At 41.0% G+C, this 18,359-nt stretch overlaps 1 protein-coding gene and 1 pseudogene across 3 annotated transcripts in view; both read right to left on the minus strand.

Moving 5' to 3' along the window:
• Positions 1-18,359, minus strand: part of OXSR1 (oxidative stress responsive kinase 1) — a 104,599-nt gene that overhangs the window by 66,763 nt on the left and 19,477 nt on the right. For 2 of the 3 annotated variants that reach the window (XM_045037878.1, XM_011286239.4), the window contains exons 2-3: positions 15,812-15,924; positions 5,041-5,149 (exon numbers count right to left, since the gene is read on the minus strand). In XM_045037878.1, the coding sequence (XP_044893813.1) occupies positions 5,041-5,149; positions 15,812-15,924 (222 nt within the window). Of the gene's footprint in view, positions 1-2,579; positions 2,717-5,040; positions 5,150-15,811; positions 15,925-18,359 lie in introns of those variants that run through there. The other variant, XM_019810939.3, reaches the window with a different exon arrangement.
• LOC111562322 lies at positions 10,779-14,250 on the minus strand (annotated as a pseudogene).

Raw genomic sequence — 18,359 nt, forward strand, 5'->3', positions numbered from 1 at the left:
GAACTGCTTCCAATTTCTGAAGATTAACTTCCTATACTAAAATCTTAACGTTCAACATCAGAGATTAATTCACAGAAGAATATTACAGTTATAAGGAGGCATTAAGACATGACTATAATACTGACACACGAAATTCAACTTATTTTAACCATGACGTCCACCGGGTTGATGGGTGTAAGAGTGACAGCTGCAACTCAGATTATGATTTAATTAGCTTATTAAATTCTACGTCAGTACATGTTGCTAGATGAAAAATATGCTTCTGTTTTTTTTTTTTTAAAGTTTATTTATCTGAGAGACAGAGAGAGAGTGCAAGCAGGGGAGGGGCAAGGAGAGAGAAGGACAGAGGATTCAAAGTGGGCTCTGTGCTGACAGCAGAGCCTGACGCTGGGCTTGAACTGACAAACCGTGAGATCATGACCTGAGCTGAAGTCAGACACCTAACCGAGCCACCCAGGCACCCCAATATGCTTTTGTTTTTATGGGGCACCTGCATGGCTCGTCAGTTGAGTGTCCGACTCTTGGTTTCAGCTCCAGTCATGATCTCAGGGTCATAGGATTGAAACTCACGTCAGGCTCAGTGCTGAGGGTGGAGCCTGCTTAAGAGTCTCTTTCTTCCTCTGCCCCTCTCCCCACTCACACTTTCTCTCTAAAATAATTTTTTTTAAATTTTTTTTTTCAACGTTTATTTATTTTTGGGACAGAGAGAGACAGAGCATGAACAGGGGAGGGGCAGAGAGAGAGGGAGACACAGAATCGGAAACAGGCTCCAGGCTCTGAGCCATCACCCCAGAGCCCGACGCGGGGCTCGAACTCCCAGACCGCGAGATCGTGACCTGAAGTCGGACACTTAACCGACTGCGCCACCCAGGCGCCCCAATTTTTTTTTTAAAGAAAGAAATTTGGGGGCACCTGGATGGCTCAGTCGGTTAAGCACCCAACTCTTGATTTCGGCTCAGGTCACGATCTCGCTGTTCGAGAGTTCGAGCCCCGCATCAGGCTCTGTGCTCACAGTGCCACGCCTGCTGGAGATTCTCTCTCTGCCCCATCCCTCTGCATGCTTGTAAACGTGTGCTCTCTCTAAATAAATGGACTTTTTTTTTTAATATGCTTTTGTTTTATATATTTTGGCTAAAAAAAGTTGATGTGAAAGAAGATAGCCTAAACATATTTCTGTTAACTCTGGTTATTGACATGACTTAATTACTCAAAGGGAGCCTCTGCTTATCAATGGTCTTCTCCTCTCACTCTCTCTGCTCCTTCTGTAGGCCCCCATCAGTTTCGCAAGACATACCATACTCCTCCATCCTGCCTCCAGAACCTTCTCTGCATGGTGTTCCCTCTATCTGGATCACTTCTCCCATCCCTCCGTTGAAATCACGCCCACTTACCATGTTACCTGGCTAATTATTACCTATTCCTCTGGTCTCAGCTGAACGTCACCTCCTGAGGGAAGTCTTTGTTAACCCCACCACACCCATTCTCCCTCAATAAAACACAGTCTCCTGGTACCTGTTCCCATGGCACCTGATACTTCTTCCTGGTACTCTACATACTTATACTTATTTAATTGTAACTTTTCCTTATTAGCTATGAGGCCCATAAGAGCAAGGAACATGATTCATCAATGCAGTGGTGATCAGTAAGTAATCTGATGAATGGAATTTTAAATGAGCAATAAATCTTGGCACAGTTTCTCTGTATTTTAAAAACATTTTAGGGGTGCCTGGGTGGCTCAGTCGGTTGAATGTCTGGCTTTGGCTCAGGTCATGATCCCCACAGTTGGTGGGTTCGAGCCCCACGGCGTGCTCTGTGCTGACAGCTCAGAGCCTGGAGCCTGCTTCAGATTCTGTGTCTCCCTCTCTTTCTGCCCCTCCCCTGCTCATGCTCTCTCTCTCTCTCTCTCTCTCTCTCTCTCTCTCTCTCTCAGAAATAAACATTAAAATAAATAAATAAATAAAAAACATTTTGAAGCTGTGCTCAGGTCTAGCTTTTGTTTTCTAAAAGTATTTAATGTATCTCTTCAGTTTAAATGTTTATTCACTTTCTGACTAAAACAAGCAAGATTTCATTTTCCTAAAAAAAGATGCAATTCTTTAATATTTTTAAAGGCTTAGATGTAAGATTATGTTGACTCAAAAAAAAAAAAAAAGGTAAGTAATTGTAAAAAGAGTTAACAGCTGGAACATGTTTGAAAATTATCCCCCAGGAAACGTGCTGAGTCCTAGGCTGGAAAAATTGGGCACTGTTCCAGTAAACCTAAGACGAGGAGAGACAGAAAGGTACATTTAATAGATGTCCCACCCAGCTACATGTCCTGCCCCTTCTGAGATCAGGATATATACTCCCTGCAGAAGAAACGGGGATTTCTTAAAAAATATACATTCATTCTGCTCAGGAGTAGCAGAAAGGATGGGCTGGCATACAGGTATGGATGAAAGAATTAAGCAGACAAAGTATTGCTATTCATCAGAGGACTTTTCAGCAAAACATTAAAAACTCTGTATTACACATTTTTGTAAGTTACAAATAAAGAAAATTATGCTATAGGTGATCAATAATGAAAGATACAGTATTACCTAATATTCCCATATCTGTCCATACTGAAAGAACCATGCTTGACCACCATCTTGAAAGGTGGTTGGTGTTAGCAAGGATTCCAACCATCATATGAACAAGGCCTTTAACAAAGCAATCCAGTTTCTCCAGTGTGTCACTAATGGGATTGAAACAAAAAGGTGATTCTGGCTACACTGAAAAGCATCAAATAACATGGGATTATTATTAATGACTCAATTTCTTGTGCATCTACATGTCAGCACAATTATAGATGCTTGATATAAGTCATCTCAATTACTACTCCCCAATACCTAAAATACAGAAAGGTATCCCCATTTGACAGAAAAGTTAACAGGTTCAAAGGGTTTAAATAATTTGCCCAATGACATAAACCGGCTAAGTAGGAAAGTTGGAATTTAATTCTAAAGCCTATGCTCTTTCCTTTATGGCCTTGCTAGGGAAGTCAAGTGTTCAATTCTAAAATGGAAAATCATGCTCCTACACAAAATACATATGCAAACAAAAACCAAGCAGCACAGTGATGGGAAGGTCGGGTGGCTCCATCACTCACTAGTCCTCCCAATCTCACCACAATTCAAATCTGTGCTTTGGCAAAATGTCTAATTTACTACATGACTTGGGCCTTCAGACAACCATAACAACAAAATGTCCAATCTAGTGACAATGGTCTGCTTCTGGCCATCAGTAATACTTACATTTTATTCTAAGGACTTAAGCAGAAATAACTGTATACATATGGCAGGATAAAGCACCATAATTAATCATAATACTGGGGACCAAAATTTTCTGTATAAGAGAGAAGAGATTCACGTATAATTTCAAAGAAGCTTCAAAAGTCTATAATGTTAAACGTGAAATGGAAATATTAATTCCAAATCATCATTTTTAATATATTTCTAAGCTCTTTCAACTAGAAGTGATGATAATGATGTAGCAATGACCAAACATCCTACTTATGCTTTCTAAATACCTTTCCCCTAACAAAAATCAGAACTCCTTGGAGTATTGGCTGATCGTGGATCTAGGAAAAGTAATATAAACATGACTCTAGGAAATCCTGAACTAAAAAACAAGGAAGTAACCAAAGACTAACGCATTCATGTCAAAAGGACATAGGAATAAGCTTAAAGGGAGTCCTAATGACAAAATTTTGGATGACCTGAGCATCCAAAGAAGAGAGTAAAACTACATTGAAAGACACTAAATATATAAAATTCCTTGTGTCTATGATGACACTCAAAAAAAAATGAAAGCCTTACCCAACAGGAAAAAGGAAAAAAACAAACAAACCCTATTTGCTACCACTGGAGGTGAGTATTAAATCAACTCTTTACTCTGAAAATTAGTACTGAAAAAAAAAATCAATTATTTATCTTGCATTTTTAGTAGGAACCACAGTACAGATTACCCAAAGAGCTCCAGTTAACGAGGTAAAGTTCCTTTACACAGAACAATGCCAAGTTTACAAATGTAAAAGAAAGGATGCAATGAGAAAAGTCACCATTCTGCAACCCTTGACAGAATAATTAATTCAAACAAGGACTGTGAATGGATACTAAAATCATTAAAGGAAAGAGTAAGGGGGGAGGGGCGCCTGAGTGGCTCAGTTAGTTAAGCAACTGACTCTGGGTTTCGGCTCAGGTCATGATCTCACGGTTGGTGGGACCGAGTCCCACGTAGGGCTCTGTGCTGACAGTGCAGAACCTGCTTGGGATTCTCTCTCTCTGCCCCTCCCCTGCTCATGCCCTCTCTGTCTCTCTCTCTCTCTCTCTCTCTCTCTGTCTCCAAAATAAACACATAAACTTTAAAAAATGGGGAAAAAAAAAAGGGGGAACTGGATACTCTCAGTGCCCAAGTATCACTTCACAGATTACTCGCTGGCTGCAAAGGGGAACAAGTTAACTTTTCCATGGTGAGGTCTGGCTGTCAAAACCTCAAGCAATCAAAAGTCACATCACCATTAAAGATATAACCAGAAAGCAACGCTTCCTGGTGTGATGCACTATGAACACAGCATCACCCACAAAATACTGCCCAAAAATTTCGAACTTACATCGAATCAAGCCTTTGGGTCCAATTTTTAATTTGTAAGAAAGCAAGGGAAACAAATCGAGTTAAATATCACCAGGAAGAAATAACCAGATGAATCCAAAATGCGGGTCATTCCATAAGAAGTTATTGTCAGACCCTTGACCAGAAGCTTCAACAAGTTGCTGTCATGACACAAAGGAAGCTGTGGGGAACCATCAGAGATGGAGTGAGGCTTCAGAGGCATGGCGACCAAATGCAACGTGTGAAACCTGTCTCGGCTCATACCCTCCCATCTTTAGCAGATACTAAGTCCTCAGCATCTCCTCAAACGCCAATGTGCACGAAAACCAAACCAGGAAAAAAACCAACCGGATATTTTTATTACCTTTCCAACCAACGGAAGGTAGCGTTTCACCATTCTCTACTCACCTCCACTTAGCAGCTTCATGACTAGCCACAGCTCATCTTTTACCACAAAAGACGTGTAGTAAGACACAATATTAGGATGATGGCACTGACTCATGGCTTGAATTTCTTTCTACAAGGAAAAGAAAATTTGATTAATTTATTATACGCAAGCCTGAAACAACACTACGAGTGAATTCAGATTTGTAAATCCAAGACTGGCTTAAACCTCTGTGAGATCTCCATGGCTCTGACCTCCTTGAGAAGAGTTAAACGAAAAAAAACCCTCAGTTTCCCTCAGTCCATTCTGACTAGTCATTCCACTCATAATCTTTGAAACTAGAAACATGCACTACTTATCACAGCCTCACACAACACCGCAAAGGCCTCCATGGGGACACATGTTGTTACTTCAAGGTGCTCTTGAAAAAGCATCTTGGGAAATTTGGCTTTACAGCCATAGGGCATAATGACTAATAAACAGAGGGTGGTTTTTGTTTTGTTTTGCTTGTCTTAAAGTGTCTTTATTCTGTTTTTAAAATGTATTTTTATGATTGAAAGATAGTTGAAATACAATGTTGTATTAGTTCTAGGTATACAACACAGTGACTTGACAATTCTATACGTTACTCACTGCTCACCACGGTAAGTGTGGTCACCATACAATATTATTGTAATATTATTGACTATATTCTCCATGCTGGACTTTCCATCTCTGTGACTTAGTTATTTATTACTGGAAGTTTATATCTCTCAATCTCCCTTATCTAGCTCACCCATCACCCTGCGCCCCCACAGTGAGATTGTTCTCTGTATTTAGCAGTCTGTTTTTTGTTTGTTCTCGTTTTGTTTGTTAGATTCCACATGCAAGTGAAATCACACGGTATTTGTTTTTCTTTGTCTGACCTACTTCACTTAATATAGTATCCTCTAGGCCCATCCACGTTGCCACAAATGGCAGGACTCCATTATTTTTTATGTCTGAGTAGTATTCCACTATGTGTGTGTCCGTGTAAAAATCACATCTTTTTTACCCATTCATCTATAGATGGACACTTGGGTTGCTTCCAAATCTTGGCTATGGTAAGTAATGCTGCAATAAACACAGGGGTGCAAATATCTTCTCAAATTAGTATTTTCATTTTTAGGCGGTAAATACCCCGTAGTGGAAAAATTACTAGATCATATGGTAGTTCTACTTTTAATTTTTTGAGAAGCCTCCATACCGTTTTCCACAGTGGCTATATCAGTTTGAATCCCCAGTAGTACACGAGGGTTCCTTCCCTTTTCTCCACATCCTCACCAACACTTGTTATTTCTTGTCATTTTGATTTTAGCCATTCTGACAGGTGTGAGGTGGTTTTGATTTGCATTTCCCTGATGATGAGTGATGTTGAGCATTTTTCATGTGCCTGTTGGTCATCTGTAGGTCTTCTTTGGGAAAATGTCTATTCAGGTAGAGGTTCCTTTTTGGTTTGTGCGTTTTGTTTTATTTTGAAAATATCATTTCATCCCATTTTTGTGAATTAACAATTCTCTCTGAAAAGAAATCTCCTGAAGCAGGACAAGGTCATAAACTAAATCCAAAGTAGAAACCTGAGCACCCTCTAAGTTTATCTACAACCTTGGGGTTATGCATTTAAATTAGGCTGGGTGAGATAAAATGCCTCATATAGCCCTGAGTGCTCTGGGCCCCGCCTACCTCTCCAGTCTCAATCCTACTCCCTTCACTGACCCTACCCCAAAATACCCTCTACAATCCAGCCACAGTAAACTTCAGGTGAGCACGCTTCTTCAACCATGGATATTTAACCCTATTGTTCCCTATGCCTCAAATAGACTTCCATTATTATTTTACCCTAGCTAAAAATGCCAATTCTTCCTTCTGATCTAGCCAAAATATCATTGCCACCAGTTCCCCAAGTTTGCTTCCGAACTCCCTGTGTATCTCTTTACATCACAGCCCATATGTACTGGATAGTGCATTGGGTGCTGACTTATCTGTTCCTCCCTGGTGGACTGAGAGCTCCTGAAAGCAAGTACTTCCAAAAGTGGATCCCTAAATGCAAGCTGGTGCATATTACACACACACACACACACACACACACACACACACACACACTGGGCTATTAGCCTAAAAAAGAATGACATCTTGCCATTTGCAGTAACATGGATAGCCCTAGAGGGTATAATGGCCAAGTGAAATATGTCAGAGGAAGACAACATATGATTTCACTCATATACAGAATTTAAGAAACAAAACCAAGAAAATAAAGAGACAGACAAAAAAACAGACTCTTAAATACAGAGAACAAATTGGTGGTTGCCAAAGGGAAAGTGCCGGGGGGGGGGGGGGGCGGTGAAACAGATAAAGGGAATTAAGAGTATACTTATCGTGAGCACTGAGTATTGTACAAAATTGTTGAATCGTTATACTGTACTCCTGAAACTAATATATAAGTGTTTGTTAATTATACTTGAATTTTTAAAAATCCACACAAAAAAGTAGATTCCCTAAACACTGCAGAACTTATATTATATAGTAACTGCTTATTTATTTTTCTGTATCCTTCACAAAACTTTAAGCTCAATGAAAGCTAAGACTCTGTATTCGTGGCACTTAACACTGTGCCTGGCACACAGTACACCTTCAACAAATATTTATTGAATGAATTAAATATTATTTTATACAACTTTTTACTTATTCAATTACTGTACTTGCCCTATGCCCTCGGTCTTTGTACAGTAGAACCAATTGTGTAAAAGTTGCCCATAGGCTCTGATTCAAAAGCAGTGCTCTGTGAACCTTAGTTTTTCTTATCGTTTCTACTTGAATGTAAATTCCTTTATAGCAAGGACCTTGCCGTACGCATTTTTCCAACCTCCAAAGTCACCAGCACAGTCTTCTGTACTAAAACCTAAGTAAAACTAAAGTCAGCACCTGCCTGTTGACATAGTGCTATGAAGATTAAAGGAGATGAGAAGTACATAGGAGAGGGAATACATAGGACGACATATATTGCCAGCAAGTTGTAAAGATAGCACGTTACAAGAATCCTCTGGAAAGAACAATGAAGGTAGGCAAGAAGTCCTTGCAAAGGAGGTAAGAACGAGGTTTAGTGCGGTAGGATATAGGGAAACGACAGCAGTAGAAGGTGAGAGGCACACACCACACAAAAGATGAAATACGCAAGACATATTCTAGGATGCAATGAGTAAACCTGTCTAAGGCAAGCAGTTCATGCTTTCAACGGACATTTACCAATGTGCCAGGCGCAGTGCTAGGTGCTTGACTACGAGGGTGAGCCCTCATGAAACTTACAGTCGAGTGAAGAAGTCAGACCAATACTAATTTAACAACACACAATGATAAATAGTTTAATAGGAGAAGTACTAGATACTACGTGATTTCACTGGAGAGGCCAATTACCAAAAAATAGGAGTGATAATCAGGGATGGCTTCCTGTAAGTTTTACAGGTTTGACTGTTGAGTTACTTGGGACCGTATCATAAAGGACTGTGTAAGTGTGTTCAAGAATTCAGGCTTCATCTTGGGGCGCCTGGGTGGCGCAGTCGGTTAAGCGTCCGACTTCAGCCAGGTCACGATCTCGCGGTCCGGCAGTTCGAGCCCCGCGTCGGGCTCTGGGCTGATGGCTCGGAGCCTGGAGCCTGTTTCCGATTCTGTGTCTCCCTCTCTCTCTGCCCCTCCCCCGTTCATGCTCTGTCTCTCTCTGTCCCCCAAAAAATAAATAAACGTTGAAAAAAAAATTTTTAAAAAGAATTCAGGCTTCATCTTAACAGCAAAGGGAAGGCATCAGAGGTTTAACTATATATGCCATTTCATAAAAACACTCTAGCTACAATTAGAAAATAAGTGTGGGAAGGCGAGACTAGAGGCAATGATACTGCCTAAGGCTGCTGCTATGACCTGGGTGAGGGACAATGGTGGCCTGAAAAATTATAAATAACTACTCGGTTTGGGTATTTACACTGTGGTTATGTTACTGTCAGGAGAACCTGGGTGAACAGCATACAGGAACTTTCTGTACTTCTTTTGCAACTCTTCTAGAAGTTTAAAACTATCTCAAAATATAGTTTTAGGGGCGCCTGGGTGGCTTAGTCTGTTGAGCATCCAGCTCTTGATTTCGGCTCAGATCACGATCTCCAGGTTCATGAGACTGAGGCCAGGATCAGGCTCTGGGCTGACAATGTGGAGCCTACTTGGGATTCTCTCTCTCCGCCCTCCCCCGACTTGTGTACATGTTCTCTCTCTCTCAAAATAAACATCTAAAAATAATTTTAAAAAACAGAATGCTAAAAAAAAAAATAAGTGGCAATATGAATGGAAAGACAGGGAGGAGTCAAGAGCCATGCTGAAGAAGTATAAACCATAGGACTTGGTGACTCACTGGATGAGGGAGGTAAGACAGTGTGAAAATTCATGCACAGAGTTGGGGTCAAACTGTCCAATGCCTTAAATTGAAACTAAGGGTTTTCAGCTTTACTCTGGGGTGTGGCGGGAGGGGGGGGGGAGGAGGTGGGCAGGGACAGCTCACAAAGGGTCTTCTAACAGGAGACTATCAGAGAACCATCAAATTCAAAAACCGAAAGGGCCTTAAAGATTTCTTTCCTTCTCGTCTATTCCTTTAAGGGGTGGGAGGGAGGGTTCCTTTATCTTAACTCCCACTGAAATTATCCTTTTCCCTCTCAGTTCAAAAGGAAAAATACGTATATAAGTGTTTTGCAAGAGTGCTATATTCCTGACTCAATTTTCCCAGTGGCTCCCTTCCACATCAAAACGAATTCCACCCCCCTACTGAAAGTGCTTTCTTGACAGTCCCGTTACCTGCTGCTGCCACAGCTTTTGTGTGGACTTCGTTCTCCACCGGAAGCTCTCAAGTATTGCTTAATGATCACTTTTCATTCCTGGAACGCATCTCCATTTGTAACATTTACTCCTGATTTTCTGATTACCCCAATGCAAGCAGTTTTCATCTGTTTCACACCATTCAGTCAGGCCCCCAAGTGATGTTAAGTTATTCACTCACACAGAGTGAACACAATAAAGTCCCTGCCCTCATGGAATGCTCAATATGAAACAAACAATTCTTCCATCTATCGAATGTCTGAGCAGGGGGCACCTGGGTGACTCAGTTGGTTAAGCGTCCAGCTCTTGGTTTTGGCTCTGGTCATGATCTCGTGGTTCTTGAGTTTGAGTCCCACATCAGGCTCTGCGCTGACGGTGTGGAGTCTGCTTGGAATTATCTCTCTGACCCTCTGCTGTTCTCTCTCTCTCAAAATAAATAAATAAACTTTAAAAAATAAATAAAATAAAATAAAATAAAATAATAAAATGTCTAGGGAATGTGCCTTCCTTTCCATTATTACTGTCACTGCCTGAATTTAGAATCTTAATACCTCTTTGTATGGCCCAGTGTACCTCAAATTATGGGCTGCAACCCACATGGGCCAGGAAACAAACTTAAGTAGGTAATGTTAGAAACAAAAAAAGAAATAGAAAATCAGTGTGTGTCCCACATAATATAATTAAAATTATTTTATGAAAACGTTTCAGGGATATTAATATTTATGAATATATACATAAAAAGAATTCTTTCCCAACTCTACACCCCTGCCTAGTAAGGTTTCTTTCCTTTTTTTTTTTTTTTAAATTTTTTTTTTTCAACGTTTATTTATTTTTGGGACAGAGAAAGACAGAGCATGAACGGGGGAGGGGCAGAGAGAGAGGGAGACACAGAATCGGAAACAGGCTCCAGGCTCTGAGCCATCAGCCCAGAGCCTGACGCGGGGCTCGAACTCACGGACCGCGAGATCGTGACCTGGCTGAAGTCGGACGCTTAACCGACTGCGCCACCCAGGCGCTCCCCCTGCCTAGTAAGGTTTCTATCTCTGTTCAAAGTATCCCCCAGCTCTGGTGGGCCAGAACACAAACATCTCCACGGAGGTCTCCATTTTTGTAACCAGGAGGATGCCTCCTCTCTTACTTCAAAGTACTTAATACCTCTTCCAGGTGTTTGTCATGCTTGGCCTTGTATAGGACACAAGAGTCTTAACTTTTTTTTTTCCCCCCAAATAGGCTTCATGCCCAGGGTGGAGCCCATCGCAGGACTTGAACTCATGACCAAGACCTGTGCTGAGATCAAGAGTCAGACGCGTAACCGACCGAGCCAGCCAGGCATCCCAAGAGTTTTAACTCTTCAACTGGATTGTGAGCCTCCTAGTAGATAGAAAGACATTGTAAGTCTCTTCATGTTCCCCTCAAGTGTTTGTCCAATGAATCCAGTCCTAGTATCTACCAGAGAAGAGAAAAAGCTCAAAATACTGCATAGTGTGCCTGTGAATAATATCTCTGGAGAAAATAAATGTAGTAAAATTTGACAGCTGATTTCCCAATCACACTTAGCAAAGGCTGTCAGACAAGAAAACATTTTGACAAAAGAAAGGAGCGCTATACTGCCTCCTCACTGATAACTGTCACACAGGATACGCACCTATAATCTGGTTCGCGTCAGCACCCTTTCTACGTTATTGTAAAGATAATTTTGAAAAAAAAAATTAAAAATCACAACACCAAAAGTTTGGTATGTTGATCTAAAAGATTTTTAAGATAAACTTAAAGGGCTTCTCGACTCTCAGAAACAGAGCCCTTCTCACTCAGATCTCAGCTCCTGACCCTACAAATACCACACATAAATCCAACATTCTTTATATTCCTGATGTTTCTTCAGGCTTTGGTGGGACCTTACTTGTTTGCGCCCCAAAAAAGCCAATTATCTTAAATGTGCTTTACTACAAGTCACTCTCCTCCTCCCTTCACTTATTTGTCAAATATATAAATACTATATTTGCAATCTAAAGCTTATTGGACTAGGTGGGCAAAATGATGGAGATCTAACCTATTTCTTTCTTTTTTTTTTCTCATTAAACTTTTGTTTTAGTGGGTCTCAACATTCCGTGACAGATTTTTGGCCAAGTTGTTTCCATTAAAAAGTACTGATTTTAAAAACTAGTAACTTAAAACTTCCACACACACAAAAAACAAATGGTCCACAAAACATTCTCCTTTCCTTCTGAAGGTTTTACGATACATTGCTGTCATTAACCAGTCGTTTACTATTCAACTTCAATGGCCAACGGACACAGTTTTGAGACCGTTCTTCCACCACTGATTAAGACTGGGGTGGCAGGTATTGGGGATAATATTCATTTAGCCTTCTGAGCTTTCTGGAAGAGTTGGTGACTCTGCCAGCTCCAGCTGCCTTCTTGTCCACCGCTTTGATGACACCCCCAGCAACCGTCCGTCTCATGTCACCAACAGCGAACAGCCCAGAGGAGGACAATCAGAGAAGCTCTCGACACCCATGGGCGTGCCAGGAACCATATCAACGATGGCAGCGTCACCAGATTTCAAGAACTCAGGACCATCTCCCAGCTTTTTTCCAGAACGACGGTCCATCTTCTCCTTCAGCTCAGCGAACTTGCAGGCGATGTGAGCTGTGTGACAGTCCAGCACAGGTGCATATCCGGCATTGACCTGGCCTGGATGGTTCAGGATAATCACCAGAGCTGGGAGGCCAGCTGCTTCCATTGGTGGGTCATTTTTGCTGTCACCAGCCACAGTGCCACGACGAACATCTTTGACAGATACGTTCTTGACACTGAGGCCCACGTTGTCCCCAGGAAGAGCCTCACTCAAAGCTTCATGGTGCATTTCAACAGACTTTACTTCAGTTGTAACACTGACTGGAGAAAAAGTGACCATCAGGCCTGCCTTAAGGACACCGGTCTCCACTCGACCCACAGGGACAGTACCAATACCACCAACTTTGTAGACATCCTGGAGGGACAGACGCAAGGGCTTGTCAGTTGGACGAGCAGGTGGCAGAACGCAATCCAGAGCTCCAAGCAGCGTGGTTCCACTGGCATTGCCACTCTACACTTAACTTTCCATCCCTTGAACCAATGGCATGCTAGCACTTGGTTCCAGCATGCTGTCACCATTCCGACCAGAAATTGGCACCAATGCTACGGTGTCGGGGTTGTAGCTAATTTCCTCCATGTAGCCACTGACTTCCTTAACGATTTCCTCGTATCTCTTCTGGCTGTAGGGGGGCTCAGTGGAATCCATTTTGTTACACCGACAATAAGTTGTTTTACACCCAGTGTGTAAGCCAGAAGGGCATGCTCACGGGTCTGCCCCTTCTTGGAGATACCTGCTTCAAATTCACCTGAGAGGTGCCTGTAATCATATTTTTGATAAAGTCTCTGAGTCCCGGGGCATCAATGATGGTCATGTAGAACTTGCTGGTCTCAAATTTCCCCAGGGAGATACCAATGGTGACACCACGTTCACGTTGGGCTTTGTTTCTCCAAGACCCAGGTATACCTGAAGGAGCCCTTTCCCATCTCAGCAGCCTCCTTCTCAAATTTTTTGATAGTTCTTTTGTCAATCCCACCACATTTGTAGATCAGATGACCAGTAGCGGTAGACTTGCCCGAACCTACGTGTCCAATGACGACGATGTTGATATGAGTTTTTTCCCATTTTGGTTCAGGTTCAGTGCTGGTTTTCACAACACGTGTGTTCTGGAGGCAAACCCACGGTGAAAAAGCTAACCTATTTCTTTTACCAAGCTATGCCAAACACGCATTCCTCTACAAGTAAGGCCCTAGTGTTAATACACAAATATTTCTTTCAAGATGTCAAACATCTGAGAACAGATGTTCTACTTTTGAAGCAAGATTATAGTTAGTTAGCATTATGTGAAGTAGAAAACGATAGACCTGACTCAGAAAGACCTAATTTTTACTCCGGACCCTGTCACTTATCGTAGGATTTACTTCCTTCATCTAAAATGTAGCTACTACCTGTCTCATGGGAGGCATTTAGGAGGGTAAAGTACACTTAAGTGCCTATCACTGAAAAGATGTTTGCTATTATGGTCATATGAACACAGTCAAGTTATTTAAGCTTTGGACTTTCATTTCTTTAATCATAAAGTAATAAATAATAAGACTTTCATTCACCTGTAAGCTCTCCTTAAGGGTTATGTAAAGTAACTGACAAATGATACAAATTCATACTGGGCTTCTCAAATTCCAGTCTTAATTATATAGGTTAAAAATTTTGTTTCTCCTCAAGGGGCACCTGCGTGGTTCAGTCAGCTAACTGTCTGACGTTAGCTCGGGTCATGATGTCACAGTTTGTAAGATTGAGTCCCGCATCAGGCTTTCCACTGTCAGAGCCCATTTCAGATCCTTTGTCCCTCTCTCTCTGCCCCTCACAGGTGCTATCTCTCTCTCTCTCTCTCTCTCTCTCAAAAATTAACATTAAAAAAAAAATTGTGTTTCCTCAAAAGAATTAGTTTACGATTTATAGCCTTTTTGTGTGATCACTGCAGTTCAATATCCAAATGATGCCCTAAGGGGTTGCGGACATCCGTAAATCCAAGATCACTGTGTAGGATTTCCAGCAGCATCTCCCTTCAAGTGTATGTTCTCTCACCAGAGAGGCTCAAGATCATACCAGAAACTTTCTTTTTCAGCTTCTGCTCATACATTACCAACTCTTAAAGAAATGCATCCGTTTCCTCTGCTGAAAGTTCAATGTGTAATTCTATTATCCCTTTTCCTTTTATTCCAGTCTTCCCTAATACTCAGTGCAGGTTACACCAGAAATTAAATCCAGTCTGGGAGCAGAATGACTTCTGGACTGGCAGATCATCCCAGGCCTAACTCCTGCGTTTCTATCACTAACTGCATATGACCTTAGACAAATACTTAAGAAAGTAACAATATTAGTTCGCATTTGCATGGCAGTTTATAGTTTTCAGGTACTGGGTCATTTGATCCTCAAGAAAAACCTCATGAAGTACACAAAACAGATATTATTATTTCCATTTTAAGCCAAAGAAACTGAGGATTTACAAAGTGAAATGATTTGAAAATCTACCTCATGTCTTATTGCTGAAACTGACTACACACCCACAGCTCTGGGTGTCAGGGCTCATAAAAGAAGTACAAAACAATCTCTGTGTGACTAGCTTTTAATGCCACCGAACATCTCTTGTAGCTACTAATCCTTGAGTCTCCCTTTCCTCTCTTTTTCCCCAGCCTTTGGAGAAGGCAATGCTGCTTGGGGGTCATTCTGCCTCTCACCTTGCATCAATGGTCAGAATGCAGACTGGTACCATGTTCCTGGGAGGCCAAAGCCTTTTCAAGCATATTCCACTCGACCCAGGTATCGTAACTGCATGATACCAGCATGATACTAGTTTAAGGAAAGAGACGAGTAAGGAAGCAAGGTTTATAACAATAAAAAAGAGAAAAAAATTGTCCAATACCAGAAATAGGTTAAATAAAATGTGGTCTACCTACGTAATGGAAAAGCACACACATACTGAAAAGCATTTTAATTCATACATATAGACACAGAAAAATTTGATTAAATTTTCAATGAAAAGAACAAGTAGATGGCTACATTATCATAAAAATACAAAGATATTTAAATGTACACAGTCTAAAAAACTATATGGCAAGTATTAATCTCAGAATGAGAGGATTGCAACTAATTTTTTTGTTTCCCTGGATTTTTATAAATTTTACAATAAACAGTACTTAATTTATAATATTATACTTATTTTACAAATTTACAAAAAAATTACTTAACCTTTTTTTTAGAAAAGCAATAAAAAAATTTCTGGTTATTTTTCACTCCAACACGAATATACATAGAAGTGTATTTCTCCAAGTAATAAATAGGAGATGTGCATACCAGGAGTTCATCCATGCTAGTCTGACATTTCTCAAGGTTTATCCGTTTGATTGCCACTTTCTCCTTTTTAGGGGCACAGTACGCTGCCTGGACCACAGCCGTTGCTCCGCTCCCTAAAGATAAATACATGAATGAGTAAATGAATAGATGAATAGATAAGAACATGACATTTCTAATTCCCACACAATTTAACAAGAGAATAATCCTTATCTTGTTCCTACACTCAACAACAGATGACACCCTAAAAAGCAGGGTGTCAATAAAAGCAAAGGCCTTTGACCATTTCATAGAATTGCTAATAAATATTGGCAGGGAGGAAGAATCAAAAGGCTACAGGTCCAGTTCCTGAGTATGATGGCACAGGCTCACATTTCCCTGCTCCTCTCTTCTGAATACAACTGAATACCCTAGAAAGAATTCATCAGACAATCATAAGGTGACCCTAAAAGTAGAAGGTGGATGAGCCAGGGGCCTTGGGGTGTGAGGAAAAGCACCACTGTGAGTTCATTGGGTTTTCCCTTTATCTCCCATATATCCATGGCTGGGCACAAGAACAGCCTGAAACCCGGAACCACCAACACAGACGGACAAACAAGAAAATCTTGCTTTTTGGCCAAAGACTGTGAAGGGGGAAGCTTAGCAGAGACCTAGAGGGAAGACAGACTCCCCAGTCCTTATCCCGGACAGTGGAGGATCCCCAGTCATCACAGCATCAGCATCAGCAGGGTCTCCACCCCAGCCCCAGACAGAAGCAGACCAGATTTGCCCCACCTGGGGCAATGTCCAGACAATCTGCCCCTAGCAGTAGCAGAGATGGGGACCCACACCCACCAGTCAGCGCAAGCAGCCCCTGTAGAGATCAAGCAGGACTTCCTGTGATGCCAGAATAATAAAGAAGAGAATAGCAATGCAGAGCTCTGAAAACTAAATTATCATAGGAATTACCCAGCTCACAAAAGCAGGCCAGAGTGGGTATAGCTCAGTGGTAGAGCATTTGATCGCACAAAAGCAGGCCAGGACCTACACACTAAACCTAAATGGAGTTATTGCCTACTAAAACAGAAGACTTAAACAGGATCAAGAGTTGCCTCATATTAACATCTTAAATGCCCAGGATAACATTTTTTTTTTAAATCGCACACCAAGAATCAGGAAAAACACACTTGAATGAGAGAGAGAACCACACTGATGTCAACACCAAAGTGAATCACAATTTGGAGTTATCCGACAAAAATGCTAAAGCAGTCATCATAAAAATGCTTTGATAAGCAATTAAGAATTCCCCTAAATAAAAAAATAGAAAACTTTAGCAAAGAAACAGAAGTTATTTTTCTAAAACCACCAAATGGAAATTATGTGTACAACTGAAATACGCAATTTCCAAAATAAAAAAGTGCTGGATAGGCTTAATAGTACCTATTAGATACTAATTAGATACTAATAGATGATGGAGGATAAATTTGGTGAACTTGAGGACAAGATCAATAAGTATACTCAATCTAAACAACAGAGAGAAAATGGACTGAAAAAAAACAAAAAGAAAGAAAAAGAGAAAGAATAGAAGCTCAGGGAGCAGTGGATAATAACAAAAAATCTAATGTCCGTGTGGTAGGTAGAATAACGGTCCCCCACAAAGTGTCCATGTCCTAATCTTTGAAACCTGCGAATGTTACCCTATATGGCAAGAAGACTGCATGTGTTATTATGTTAAATTAAGGATGAGAAGATTACCCTGGATAATCTGGGTGGGCCCAATGTAATTATAAGGGTCTTCCTTTATAAGAGGGAGGAAGGAGAGCCAGAGTCAGAGAAGAAGAGATAACAGAAGCAGAGGTCAGAATGATGGGACCACGAGCCAAGGAGCAGGTACTGATATATGCAACATGGCTAACCTTGAAACCATTATGCTGTGTGAAATAAACCAACCACCAATTGTATGACTCCGTTTATATGAAATGTCCAAATCAGGCAACTCCATACAGAAAATATATTACTAGTTGCCAGGGGCTAGGAAAAGAAGTCAACGAAAGTTACTGCTTAAGAGGAACAGGATTCTTTCTGGGATAATGAAAATGTTCTGGATTTAGACAGAGGTTGCAAAATCCTGTGACTATACTAAAAAAACCACTGAAATGCACACTTTTAAAAAGGTGGGTTTTGGGGCACCTGGGTGGTTCAGTGGGTTAAGCGTCCGACTCTTAATTTCGGCTCAGGTCGTGATCTCAAGATTCATGACATCGAGCCCGAATCAGGCTCCATGTTGATAGCATGGAGCCTGCTTGAGATTCTCCCTCCCTCTCCCTCTCTCTCCCTCTCTCTCCCCACACCCTCTTTCTGCCCCTCCCCACTGGCACGAGTGTGTTCTCTCTCTCTCTCAAAATAAATAAACATTAAAAAATAAATAAATAATAAATAAATAAAATGGTGGGTATGGTTATGTGACTCTTACCTCAAATTTTCAAAAAAGAGAATACCACAAACAACTTCAGTTCCTAATTCCACAATTTAGAAAAAAATGGGCCAATTCTTTGAAAACAACTATCAAAAC

Source organism: Felis catus, chromosome C2 (assembly GCF_018350175.1).
Source record: "Felis catus isolate Fca126 chromosome C2, F.catus_Fca126_mat1.0, whole genome shotgun sequence".
Lineage (NCBI taxonomy): Eukaryota > Metazoa > Chordata > Mammalia > Carnivora > Felidae > Felis > Felis catus.